The sequence below is a fragment of the Coptis chinensis genome, chromosome 8 (genome assembly GCF_015680905.1).
Source record: "Coptis chinensis isolate HL-2020 chromosome 8, ASM1568090v1, whole genome shotgun sequence".
Lineage (NCBI taxonomy): Eukaryota > Viridiplantae > Streptophyta > Magnoliopsida > Ranunculales > Ranunculaceae > Coptis > Coptis chinensis.
This window is the reverse complement of record NC_141463.1, coordinates 66,906,792-66,919,659: the sequence shown is the minus strand read 5'-3', so window position 1 is coordinate 66,919,659 and position 12,868 is coordinate 66,906,792. Positions and strand designations below refer to the sequence as shown.

Genomic DNA, 12,868 nt, shown 5'->3' with positions numbered 1-12,868 from the left:
GGACATGTAATTATCCCGTATCTGGTCTACATGGCCAATAATTGAAGGTTACATTTTATTTTTGGTTTGTTTGTAAATGGATATATATACAAGCCGAAAATAGATCGAATAATAGCAAATTGATCTAATGGATGGTCCTTTTTTGTGAACAAAATTAAAATTTAAAAATGGAGGTGCATGGATTGAATTACAATGGCTGTTAGTGTAGGAAATTAGAACAATGCCTGGAGATTTGTTAATGTGTGAGAGAGAATCGAGATTTTAGAATGAGACATATAAATGTGATAATGTCCTAGAGCACTGATGGAAGCCAATGATCAAAATCTCGATGTCGGTCTCTAACATCGCAGGTTTTAGGTTTAAAAAGAGCCATAAGAAAACAAGATAGGGAAGAACATGGGTGATTTGTCCAACTTCCATAAAACATCTTAGACTTTATACTCAACATCTATACCTTGCTGAGTTGCTTCGGTTTGGTTTTGTGTGCAAGTCTTAAAGTGTATCTATGTTATGTGCATATCAAATAATGGGAGGAGTTGAATATTCCTAAAACATGTTATTCAAGATTGTGAAGAACAAAAAATTATCAGGTGAGTGGTCAATTAATTAAGTTTCATTTTTTGAAAACTTTGTTTTATGTGAACAATGATATAGAATTATAGACTTGATATTAACGATTTAACTTTGATTCCAAATCTGCATTATAAAACTTTAATACTAAAATGGCTAGGGTGTTGTCAAGGAATAGTTAAAAAACTTATGCACATTTGAAATCTCTTATGAGCATCCATGTTTTTGGCAAAAATTATAGTATAAAACTCAGTAGGGTATTGGTCAATCAATTTGTATATGAAAGTTTTGTGAGTGGCTAGGGAAGACTATAGCATATCCAATCCAAGACATGAGGACACGGGGTTTAGATATATATCTATTATGAGTCCCATGTTACAAACAGACTCCTGAACATAAATTATAGAAGAAGATCCTTTGTTCAAATCCAATACATATGTACCATAGAAAAATCAATTTGCCTATTATATTATTCTTATTTTAATTTATTAGTCATTTTCACCCTCCTTTTAATAGCCTTGCTTTTTCTTTTTACTAACAATTGTCATTCTTAGAGTTAACATGTGTAGTAGAAATTTTCTTTTAATAGCCTTCATTTTTTTTTAACTGACAATTTCATGTAGGTTACTTGGTTTGGTCATTAAATTTTGATGCCTTTTTTTTTTTTTTTGACATGGCAATAATGACTAAAAAGCTTGATTGGCCTATTTATATCTTTGTGGTCTGTTTTAAGAATGAAATATTGGTTTAAACAATGATAATCTCTTTCAAGATATTTACATATGGTGAAGGTAATAAAAAAAACTGAAAAAAGTAGCAAAGAAATATCATTTTTAGGAAAAGAAACTTTCATACTTTTATATATTTCTAATTTTTGTTTGCATTTTCTATTAGACTTTTAGAATGTTGTGTATTTTCTGGTGGTGATCTTTAGGGATGGCTTTTCGTAGTGGTAGTGTTGTTGTTGCACACGAGGTTGTTAATGCTATAATGGGTCCTCACACCATTCAAACTGAGACTATGACTGTGGCTCTGGCACTATTGCACCCACCATGGGAGGTGTTTATGGATTGACGTTTGCAGCTTGCACTACAGGGCATTCAATGATTATATTAGCGCCAATGGGAGTGACATCCGCAAGTGCCAATTCTACCTGAATATGCTCTCTGAGTGCCGCAAGAACTTTACAACGAATGTCTAACACTATCCTCTTTAATCCCTCTCTTATTCTTTTAAGTTATGATTTTTCTACTTCAAACTTTTGAATTGCTTTAATGTATAGTTTTTTGGGGTAATCATTGATTGGAATGCAAAAATGAGAATGCAAAAAATTAGAAATAGGTCTTTGGTATCTTGAACTTCGTAGTTTTGAGCATGGACAAAATTTATTAGATAGATCATATTTACGATCACAGTAGTAAGAGTGCTGCTTGAAGAACAATACGTCATATGGGATCATAATTAATGGCATCACTTCTGGCACTATAATATGGGCCTATTATTTAAAGGAGCACTGCAGATTACTACTATAACACAAGAGCTGGTTGTTCGTGTGAAAGAGATACTCATAATATTTTTGTTATATGAGAATTTGGCTGCACTTGGTCGACACCTTTGTGTAAGGCTGATGAAATTTGTATATTTCCAAAAATATTAATTATATGCTACTTTGGGGGTGCAGAGGCGTTAATACAAAACTGGCTCCTGGATACTAGACCAATATCTAGATTACAAGCATTAAGCACTCTTGAGATCTTAAAACCAATAGAACCATATCTCGTACCATTTGCAAACCTTATTTCAGCTTCAAAAGGAGATTTCAAATAGTTAAAGCACACTCTATATGCACTATACCACCCTGGAAATTACTACCTTCTTCATTCGGACCCCTGACACTGAACATCTTGATCTAGCTTAATTTGTATCTGGCAACCCTATTTTCGCTGAAGTTGGCAATGTTTGGTTAGCAAAACAAATTTGGTCACACATAGAACCTACAATGCTTGCTACTACACTCCCTGCAATGGCAATAATGATGCTAAGGAGTTGTAAACGGGTTCGATTTATTAATCTTAGTGCTTCTGATTTAGTCACTCTAGATGAAAAAAATAAGCCAACGGTTTTGCTTTTTCTAACATTGGTGCAAATTTAAATGGATTCAAGAGCATTAATCATGCCGAAGAATTGAATGTTGCAGACTTTATATAGAATATTATAAGCTAATGGGATATCTTCAACTATAAATTTCTAGGTCAAATATATGAGATGGATCCTACTGACTTTAAAGTTGAGGAATTTTTGGTTAGCAAAAACTACTCAAATTGTTTTTATGAAGAGTTGGCAATTGGGAGTCTGTAATGCTAATAAATAATTGGCATGCCATCAGTAATCACTATATTTTCAAGTTCGCGACCATTGGAATTATATCACATATCAAATCTTTCTAGAATGATATTATTATTATTATCTTATTATTTTGTAATTGAGACCATTTTAAAACTCCACTATTTAGTGATATATACGAAGTCTTTATACAATTGTGTCAAAGACTTTTGTTAGGATTTCAAAGGGAGGAACATTTGTTATGACATTATTCTATTTTATTGCTTCAAATTGATAAAAACAAAAGGACAAAAATAAAAAAATAAAAAAAACTGGACAATTAGTATGTAAATCATGGCATTATTGCGTGTCATATCCCATAATAACATATGGTTCTGCAGTATTTTTCTAAGTCGCTTCAAGTACATGATACATTGAAGCAATCCTTAGATTATCTCGGGCAATAGCAAAATTTAGTGTCTAAACATATGTAGTTATGAACATCATTTACAATGGAATTTCCCAATATGAAATCTATCCCAGTGAATTAGAATGTATAAACCCTTCTATAAGCAATGAATCGTTAGCTATCAATGTATATATATTATTTATTCAAGTAGACTTTAGGCTTTTGAGTCATTAGCTATCTATATAGCAAGTCCGGCCATAGGCCAGGCCAAATGGCTAGTGACATGGAGTAGTAGTGATCGATCATATAAATTTTTTCTTTTATGTTTTCCATTTTGAACGAGGGACTTATAGGTATATGCGTATAGTTGAATCCTTCATTTTTTCTTTTATTATCTCTTATAAAGTTTTTATAAACTGAGAAAGTTGAGGAACTATGATGGTAAAATTTATCATTATTTGGATTAGGTAACTAACTCAATCTATCATTTTCACTAGAGTAAACTGCTTGTTGATCTCTACACTGAGAATGAAAAGATCATCAACTGTGTGATACTATTAGTCTCCCTTGGTTTCATATTTTTAGAAATTTAAAAACTATGAAGAGGATAGAAAAACAACTAAAAAGGGTATCGAACTTTATAAGTTTTGACAATATGGAGACTAATTTTTTTTTTGGGGTCAATTTGGGGACCAAGTTTTTTATTTTTTGCAATGTGGGGACTAGTTACACGTGTAGTCTAAATTTCTCACCCAGTGTTTCATAATTCACAAGTTATATACATTATTATACACCGTGCTAACATTCTAAAATCTCATGACCATAGAAATTAATTCGAATTGTGAAACACTGTGTGAGAAATTTAAATGTCATGTTACATATGTCTCCACATTGTAAAAATTAAAAAGTTTGGTCCCCAAATTTAAACGAAAAAAAAATTAGTCTCCATATTATCAAAACTTGTAAAGTTCAATACATTTTTTAATCGTTTTTCGAAGAGCATATATTTATAGTTGTAACTGATTAATGTGAACCTCGTCTTAAAAATTGAATTATGGTTGGCTCTGCCCCATTGGCCTATTTCTTCTGGCGTTGACTAGATTAGATTATATTTCACCAATTATGCATGTTTTTACGAGTTGTTGCCCCTCCAGGTGAATTATCGAAAAAAAAGCAACTTAATAGCGCATTTATAGTCTCAAAGCACAACATCAACGGTTGTAGCTGTTTTGGATAGCTGTATAAAATTCCATGTACGAATAGATTTTGCATACTAGCATGCATGCGGCTTCAGGGTTTGTGTCCCCGTTCAAATAAAAAAACAAGAAAAATTCGTATAGTAAGACGTTTACACACATCCCGCTCCCACCCTAAAAAAACATTACTCAACACTGTACAGGGTTTCGGCGTTCAACTCTTCCACCTCACACTCTCACTCATTCAAACTCAGGTACATTTCTTTTACTATACCTACTTACTCTAAACACGAATAATCTGTTAAAACCAATTGGAGCATTAAAAAACAAATATATATAAAAAAAAATCTTTACACCCAATTAAACAACATTTCCAATATTCAGAAAGGAACTTCAAGCCTGATAAATGCTAATAAGTTACAAAGTTAGATTCTTTATGTACTTGTTTCGGTAAATTGCATTTTTTTTGTAGGTTTGGGTGTCGACCCTTTGTAAATCCTTGCTATCATGTATGCGGTAAAGGTGGGATGGGTGGGGCAAACATTTGCCTTAGCTAAGTCCAGTGATTCTGGAGGAAAGAAATCTCGTATACGGAGATCAAAAGAAGATAGGAAGACCATGGTTGAATCTTTTATTAAAAGGTACTGCTCTGGGTAACTTCTTAGATTTCAAGAGGCTATATTTTGCTCATATTAGTTTTTGGCAGATCGATATCGCATGTCTATTTCAATTTTTTTTGTGCTGTGTTCTACCTGAAGAGTTTTATTGTGGGGTTTGTGTATATATGAATCATGCGTGTATAATTGAGTAACTGTAATTGTGATGAAAGATATGTTGCATACTTACAATGCTACAGTCGGAAAATTGAAAATCTGACACAAGTTGTATCACTGTGCGGACAGGGGAACTACTTTGAATTATTAGTTATACTATTTTGTTAGTTATTTAGGAATTGATAACTATGTAATGTCTTCAAGTATTATGATTAGATGACATATGATACTTACCCACGACTACCTCAGTGAACTTGAATTTAGTCGCAGAACTAGAAATTCATCTTGAGTTTCAATCAAAGGTACATGCACAGAGTAGCAAATGTTTAAAGGATTTGTTTCATTATGATGTGCCATTGGAATCAGAAATTCAGCTTGTCTATATATATATATATATACAGTAATTATCTAAAAAGTAGCTACTTAAGTTAACTTAAAATAAGTACGTACGTAAAATTTCACCTACAAAATGAATTCAAACCTAATTTTTTGTGGTTATGAAGCACTCACCATAATGATTATCTTTCCAAAATTTCAGTTCATTTGGAAACCTCTAATATAGATAAAAATTGTTGTCATTTTTAAAAAGAAATCTAACGGTCTAGAAATGTTGAATTTTTGTAATTGGTTTTTTGCCAATGTTAGAGGTTTCCAAATGAACTGAAATTTTGTAGAGATGATCTTAATATTAAGTATATCATATACACAAAAAAATATGTTTAAATTCATTTTGTAGGTGAGGTTTTATTTACGTACTTATTTTAAAGTTAATTTAAGTAGCTACTTTTAAGAGAAGGACTATATATAAAATAAGTTCGTAAATAAAACCTCACCTACAAAATGAATTTAAACATATTTTTTTGTGTATATGATATACTTAATATTAAGATCATTTCTACAAAATTTCAGTTCATTTGGAAACCTCTAACATTGGCAAAAAACTAATTACAGACTATATATATAATTTAAGAGAAGGACTATATATATATATATATATATATTTATTTATTTTATTTTTATTTTTTATTTTAAACGGTAAAAAGTATTAATATATTCCAAAGCATAATCAAAGTTACAAAAGGTTAATCCCCGTTTAGCAAGATGCTAAGTTACAAGATTGCCCACACCCTAAACATAAGATACCTTCAAGTACAAAATACAATATTATCCCAAAATCACACACAAAGTCTTGAAATCTTAAGGTCTTCAAATCGGCCACTCCCCTAGACCAATTGTAGAGTACTTATTTGATCTTCAACAAGACTTTAAATGATTCCTTGGTCTTTTGCTCAAATATTCTCCGTTTTCTTTCTTTCCATAGAACCCAAATAATTGCTCTAGGAAGGTGTTCCGCAATTCACCTTGACTTCGGCGATAGAACATGTTTTATAATATCTCCACCAAGTGCATCCTCAATTCTAGTCAGCAGTGTCCAAGACTTGTTGAAGGACACAAAAAGTACCTCCCACATCCTCATAGCTAAAGAACGCCGGATGAAGATATGATCCACATCATCTCCAATCTCTCTACAAAAAGAACATTTATTATCAATAGTCATTCCTTTAGAGATTAGCTTGTCTACGGTTTGAACCCTCCTTAGAAACGTCATCCAAGTGAAGAATGCTATCTCAAAAGGAATAGAAGGCATCCAAATCCTCCTATATGGAAAATCCACTAAAATCTCTTGAGGTTTCAACACTCTTCTCACATGATTCTTGGTGAGAACCCCATACATGGATTTCACTGTGAAAACTTTGCTTTTATCCCACCTCCAAAGGCGCCCATCTTCCTCCCCAAACTTATCCCCCTCTTGATAAATAATGGCCAACAAGCTAACGAAAGTAGGTGCCTCCCAATCATTTAACCTCCTTCTCAAGGTAATTTCCCATTCCACCCCATTCACGCTCCTTTTAGCATAATCTCCTACCTTAGCATTTTTGTTCACCACAATACCGTAGATAGCGGTATATTGTTCACATAGTGGTCTCTCTTCAAGCCATGTGTCATGCCAAAAAAATATGGAACTATTCTCACCCGGTAAAAGAATTACCCCTTTAGAAAAATTCTCCCACCCTTTCATGATGCTTTTCCATAGAAAAATTCAACTTGTATATTATAAATATTAAGGCAGTTCCCAAGACATAGGCTGCTAATTTGTAAGGGAGAGCTTTTATGTGAAAGTGGGCTTTTTAGTAGAGTTTTTGAATCATATTTTTAGGTATTAATTAGAACAAACCTCCGGGTTCATGGACTTAAACAAGCAGTGATAGTAGCTGGATAGGGATCTTATCCAGATGTAAAATCTTTTAAGTTGCTGTGTTGAAAAGTTCTTTATGACTATAGATTGTTTAGAATATATTCGACAACATCGCCTCAAGTACTTGACCATGGGATAGAAAAAAGAAAAAAATCCATAGCATATATAGAGCTGATTATCGGGAACATCATTAGAGTAACTATCAAACCTTACTCTTGGTATGGGAATCCTTGACATATCTGTAGGATACGGACTTGGGCAGCTTGAGGGGCAGCATATGGAACTAGAGTTGACAACATCTCCTTTGTATATGTTAGGCAAGATCTTTTGGGGACTGCTCGTATTCATGCCATGTGCTGGATTGGAAGATATGGCTGGATAGGCTTTGTAGGGATTTTGATGACAAACTTCTTATCTTGAGCATAGTGTATGTAATGCAAAAATAAGTTTTTCCAATATGGGATTTGGTAGATATTAGAACAAGAGACACTTATCTTTGGGTGGCATAATCAGATCTTGGCATATGTATCGCTGTGTGAGTTTCTTCCTACCTTAGTGACTTGTTAAAGGTGTCTTCATGTGTACCTTGCGTCATTGCCTTCCCTTCTTTAGAGTATAAGCTGACCAAAAGATAAACCATGGTCCACTCACATGGTCAGGTTCTGGATTTCCCTGGAGATGGTGGATAGATTGATTAGATTCCAAGGGGAAACGGGGATTGCATTCATCTGGGAAGCACTGATAGCTTGTACTTCTTTTGTAAGAAGAGTGGAAATAGAGTACGCAAGAGTTTCTTCTTAGATAGCCTCACTTTCACCTTAGGATCCTCTACTCTAACAGAAACCTTATTCTATTTGAATTCGAAAGTTCCAGAGAAGCTATCAAATTATAAGGTGAACATCTCTACTCGAAAGCAATAGAGCCCAATTGAATGTAAGCCATGCAGCTGGAAGTGTTTTATGAAAAGGAGGCACTCCCTATATTCTAGGTTATTATTCTTCTTAAAAAAATTCAGAAAGATCATATGCATATTGGTTTGGTGATTGGACAAGTTCACGGCTAGTAAATCATGATCCATGTTCGTTATATGGAATATGGAGTGTTATGTTAATAACACTAAATTAAAAGCGGTTTATCACGCCTTCTAGCACCCATCACATTAAGATAAGTACATATTTGATGTTCCATCTCTCTCAATTGCTTTTGTACCAGATTCCCATTCACCTCCACTTGCATTTGAAGCTGTGCCGTGGACAGTTATGCTTACCTGTACTTCAATGGAATTGAAGTCACTAAAAATACGTTGTAAGGACACTATTTCAGTATTCTGGTTCATGTTATCTAGGCACTATAACTGCTTTGCAGAGAACTTTCTATCAAATAGGTGGCAGTGAATGCTTGGTTTTGATGTGCCACTCCTAAGTCCTATCTATGTTCTTTCCATACGACTCTAGTTCACTCCAATTGGTGTATCATTCACAACCTAGTGCTAATTGACTCATTTTCCGTTTTCTAGCTAGCTCTAAGTATCTCAATTGCTATCTATTAATTTATCAATAGACTTTCCTTCCACTATTGTTTATGCTTCCCAAACGTTTATGTTACTAGGACAATGTAGTAAACTTCTTCCCCAGATCATCACCACATCTGACAAATGACAATGATCAGTTTTTATGGTAATATTAGCTAAGTTTTGTCTTGTTATCTTCGTAGTAGTCATACTAACTGCTCTAATGTCAATAGATATATTATAGGCTTATAGCTGAAATGGCGATAATATCTGCCTCTCCATTTCTCTGAGCTTGGTAATTGCTTTTTATTTCTGCAAGTTCCTGTCAACTGTCAACATGATTGGTCTCTTAATCTATTTTCAGGTACCAAAATTCAAATCATGGGAGTTTCCCTTCACTCAATCTCACACACAAAGAAGTTGGTGGATCTTTCTACACAGTTCGGGAAATTGTCCGAGAAATAATCCAGGAAAATAGAGTTCTTGGCCCTGCTAAACAGGCTGAAGATGAGCAGGGAGTTGATCAATTGCATGAACAATATCCATTGGGATCAATGTCCATAGATCCTCAAAATCATGTCTCCGTGTCTTTAAATGGAACTCAATTTGTTTGTATTGACCACCAGAGTATAAGTGAAGAACTGGATGGTACTTTAAATGGGAAAATTGGTCAGCAGCAGCAAAGAATTGATAGAGGGCGATATGTTAATGGGATTACAGTGGACAAAGACTATAAAGAAGCTCATGCAAGTGAAGATCCACGGCATGTAGATGTTGAGATCATACCTATGGATGTGCAGATGAGACGAAACCTAGAGTTAAAGGAAGACTGTAAAGAAGCTCATACTAATGAAGCTCCAGGGCATGTAGATGTTGAGATCATACATACGGATGTGCAGATAAGCCAAAACCTAGAGCCAAAGGAAGATATTGTAGAAATATCTCCTTCTAAAGTAACTCGTATAGCAACAGATGTTGTAGTGGAAACCTTTCCAATAAGCAAAGTAACTCGAGACATGGATGTAAGATCAACTGAAGCAATGAAATTAGTGGAAAATCTGGAACATCATGCTTTGGAAAAAGTCGAAGTAACATCTAAACTAAGTGAATCGGGTTATTCTCGCCCTTTGGATGAAAAGTTAGTCCAACACCTCGGTGATCAACTGATTGAAACCTTAAGTTCTTCGGCCACAAAGAGCATCACAAAAAGCACTTCAGCCAGCAGTAACCTTGAAGCTGATGTAGCCCTTATTGAAGATCTAAGATTGCAGACAATTAAGCAGGACCTGGCGGCTACAGGAATGGAGGTGAGGTTTTCTCTCTTTATTTTATCTATCCTCTGTTTATACAACACATATAACTATATAACCTACCTGCACCTCGTCCCCCATATTTTCACGGACGCTTACGCATAACACTTGTCTGAGAAAATCTTAGTGTAGATCAGAATATCTTGATTTTCATAGTAGCTTGAATGTGTTTTCGGATTGTCTGGCCCATCTACTTGCAGATTGAATTTTCATATTTCAACCCTGAATGTGCATTTGCGTAAGAACCTGGTGTATGTTTTTTTTTTGCTCGGTGTACGTCAATCATAAGTCATAAGTCATCACTGCTAAGTTGCATGGTTTATTCTGTCTGCTTTTTATAATCCACACGTACATCGCATGAACCTCTGAACTTGTAAAATTATGGTGAAGCAGTCCAAATACGTTTTGGATGTTAGGAGTTTTCCAAGAGAATGTCCCATCCTTCAACATCAGGATCCATTCTGGTGGATGAGATCACGAGTAAAACAATCATGATCTAGTTGGGTAGTCAGACCTAATTATGAGGAAATAGGAAGCTGATACGTAGCTTTTCCAGCAAATATACTCTTGAGTCTTGACAATATTCCCACTTTTGATTGAGAGTGATTATCAATAGAATGTAGCCTTTCTTTTTACCCCTATATTTTGTCAATACAAAATAGGAATTATCAGATAACCCTGTCCCCATAGTTTGTACCCGTTTAGAACGAAAGCCCCCCACCATTTGGCCGCTCACACTTAGCTACCGATTCTGTCCTGTTCCTGTTAACCTAATATTTACATTTTCAACTATGGCAACTCTGCCCTTGTCTTCTTCTCGTTTTTACAGAAGAAAAAATTAGAATGGGGGATGAAGAGAAAAAGACAAGGGCAGACTTACCATTAGTGAAAATATCAACTTTTGTGTAATAGGAGCTAGAGGCGGAATGGGTAGTTAAGTGTGAGGCTGTGAGCTGCCAAACCGTGTGGCATTTTGTTCTAAACGGGTACAAACTATGAGCGGTTTTTATGACTTTTATCTAAAAAAGTCATTATAGTATTCAATTGATATGATTATTTAATTAAATATTTAATTACATCAATAAGTCAGAAACAATCTCCACGAGTCCGAGGACCAAGTCCCATATACCCTAGTACACCCATAAAGTCCTAGTACCATACATAAACCAGTCCTACCAGCAAAAGGAGCTAACATCCAAAAGTGAAATAAATGCAAAGAATGAAAAACCAAAACCAAAACGAAGACAAGTTACTGACACCATGGCAATACAAAGACCACTAAAAGAACACGCGCTGCTGCTACCCCTACCCCTCCTCCTTTCATAATCCATACATCTCACTCACATCAGTTGATTTCAGTCCCTCCCTCTTACTCGTACTCATCATCTCCATTTTCATCGCCTGAGTGCTTCTTTTTACCCCTGTTTTTAAAGTGAAAAATTAATGATGTAGAGTTCTCTTTCTTCATCATCAAGTGAACTCTTACCCAACTGTGGTGTATATTCTGTTTCTCTTTTATTTTATACTCTTTTTGTTAGTGAGTTTTACTTGAATTTGTCACTGGTGGCAGTGGTTCAAACTGTATGTTTTTAAGACAAGCCTTTATGATCAGCCAATTGAATAATCTAAAAGAGTTAGGTGGCATGGATAGGGTTTTGATGTTTTTCTTCTCCTGTGTGTTTGTGTCATCAGCTATTTTTTCTGGTAAGCTCCACCTTTTTAATGTGCTATATTATTGTCATTGCAGCCAAAATCTGATGCGGAGAATGTCTACATCAAAAACAGTAAAAGCACTAGCAGTAATCAAGAAGAGTCACTTTCTCAAGAGGCAGCTGCGATCAAAACCGAGGGTGACATGCAAAAACCAAATGCCCTCAGTACAAAGGAAGGAAAAAGCTCGACATTGAACAGAATTAAACTGTAAGTCTCTAGAAACAAGTCCCCAAGTCATTACTTAGTGCAGGTTTCCAACTCAACTCAGTGTTCTGTCCTTACTCAATTTTAGTACTTGTCTAATTTTCCCGGGCACTCTTTTGTTGGCAGTGAATCATGGGAAGGGTCATCTAGGAAAACTGCAGAAGCAGGAAGTAATCCAGTTTTGGCAGTGTTTAAAGCTTTTGTCGCAGCTTTAGTTAAGTTTTGGACAGACTGAAAGCTGTTAAGTGGTAAAATAAGGGTTGACTAGGAGTTTAGCTCCCTGGTAGAGTAAGCCGTAATGTATGGTCTCAATGTTTCTCTGTTCACATATTGTACTATTTGTTTGTTTGTTTTTAGCACATTTCTCTTTTGAGCTAATAAGCAGGACTGATTATTAGTTGTGGACTTGTGGTAATGGGTAGCTGCAATTTATGTTAGATGTGTTTGGTCTTAGTAATTGGTTGCTATGATATGTGCTTTTGGTAGAATTCGTCGGTTTCCCACGAGTTCACTCTAATGTAGACGTGAGTAATGAACCTACTAGTTGAATGATGCAATTCGTTTAGATAACTCATTGCTGTGAACCTCTGTCATTCGTGTCAGC

The 12,868-nt window shown here is 34.9% G+C and overlaps 1 protein-coding gene across 1 annotated transcript; it reads left to right on the top strand.

The window, feature by feature from the left end:
• Nucleotides 1–4,521: 4,521 nt before the first annotated feature.
• Nucleotides 4,522–12,717, top strand: LOC147482537 (DNA binding protein). Its single transcript, XM_086580721.1, has 5 exons — nucleotides 4,522–4,751; nucleotides 4,970–5,138; nucleotides 9,402–10,344; nucleotides 12,095–12,267; nucleotides 12,391–12,717. The coding sequence occupies exons 2-5, from the start codon at nucleotides 5,005–5,007 to the stop codon at nucleotides 12,497–12,499; spliced, it is 1,359 nt and encodes a 452-aa protein (XP_086436847.1). The 5' UTR covers nucleotides 4,522–4,751; nucleotides 4,970–5,004; the 3' UTR covers nucleotides 12,500–12,717.
• Nucleotides 12,718–12,868: the final 151 nt, after the last annotated feature.

What these genes read in the sequence shown, in the direction of transcription:
- LOC147482537 (XM_086580721.1), top strand. Translation starts at nt 5,005, where the DNA reads ATGTATGCGGTAAAGGTGGGATGGGTGGGGCAAACATTTGCCTTAGCT. An exon ending in GTTGAATCTTTTATTAAAAG is followed by an intron (nt 5,139 to 9,401) that starts GTACTGCTCTGG and finishes ATCTATTTTCAG; the next exon opens with GTACCAAAATTCAAATCATG. An exon ending in TGGCGGCTACAGGAATGGAG is followed by an intron (nt 10,345 to 12,094) that starts GTGAGGTTTTCT and finishes TTGTCATTGCAG; the next exon opens with CCAAAATCTGATGCGGAGAA.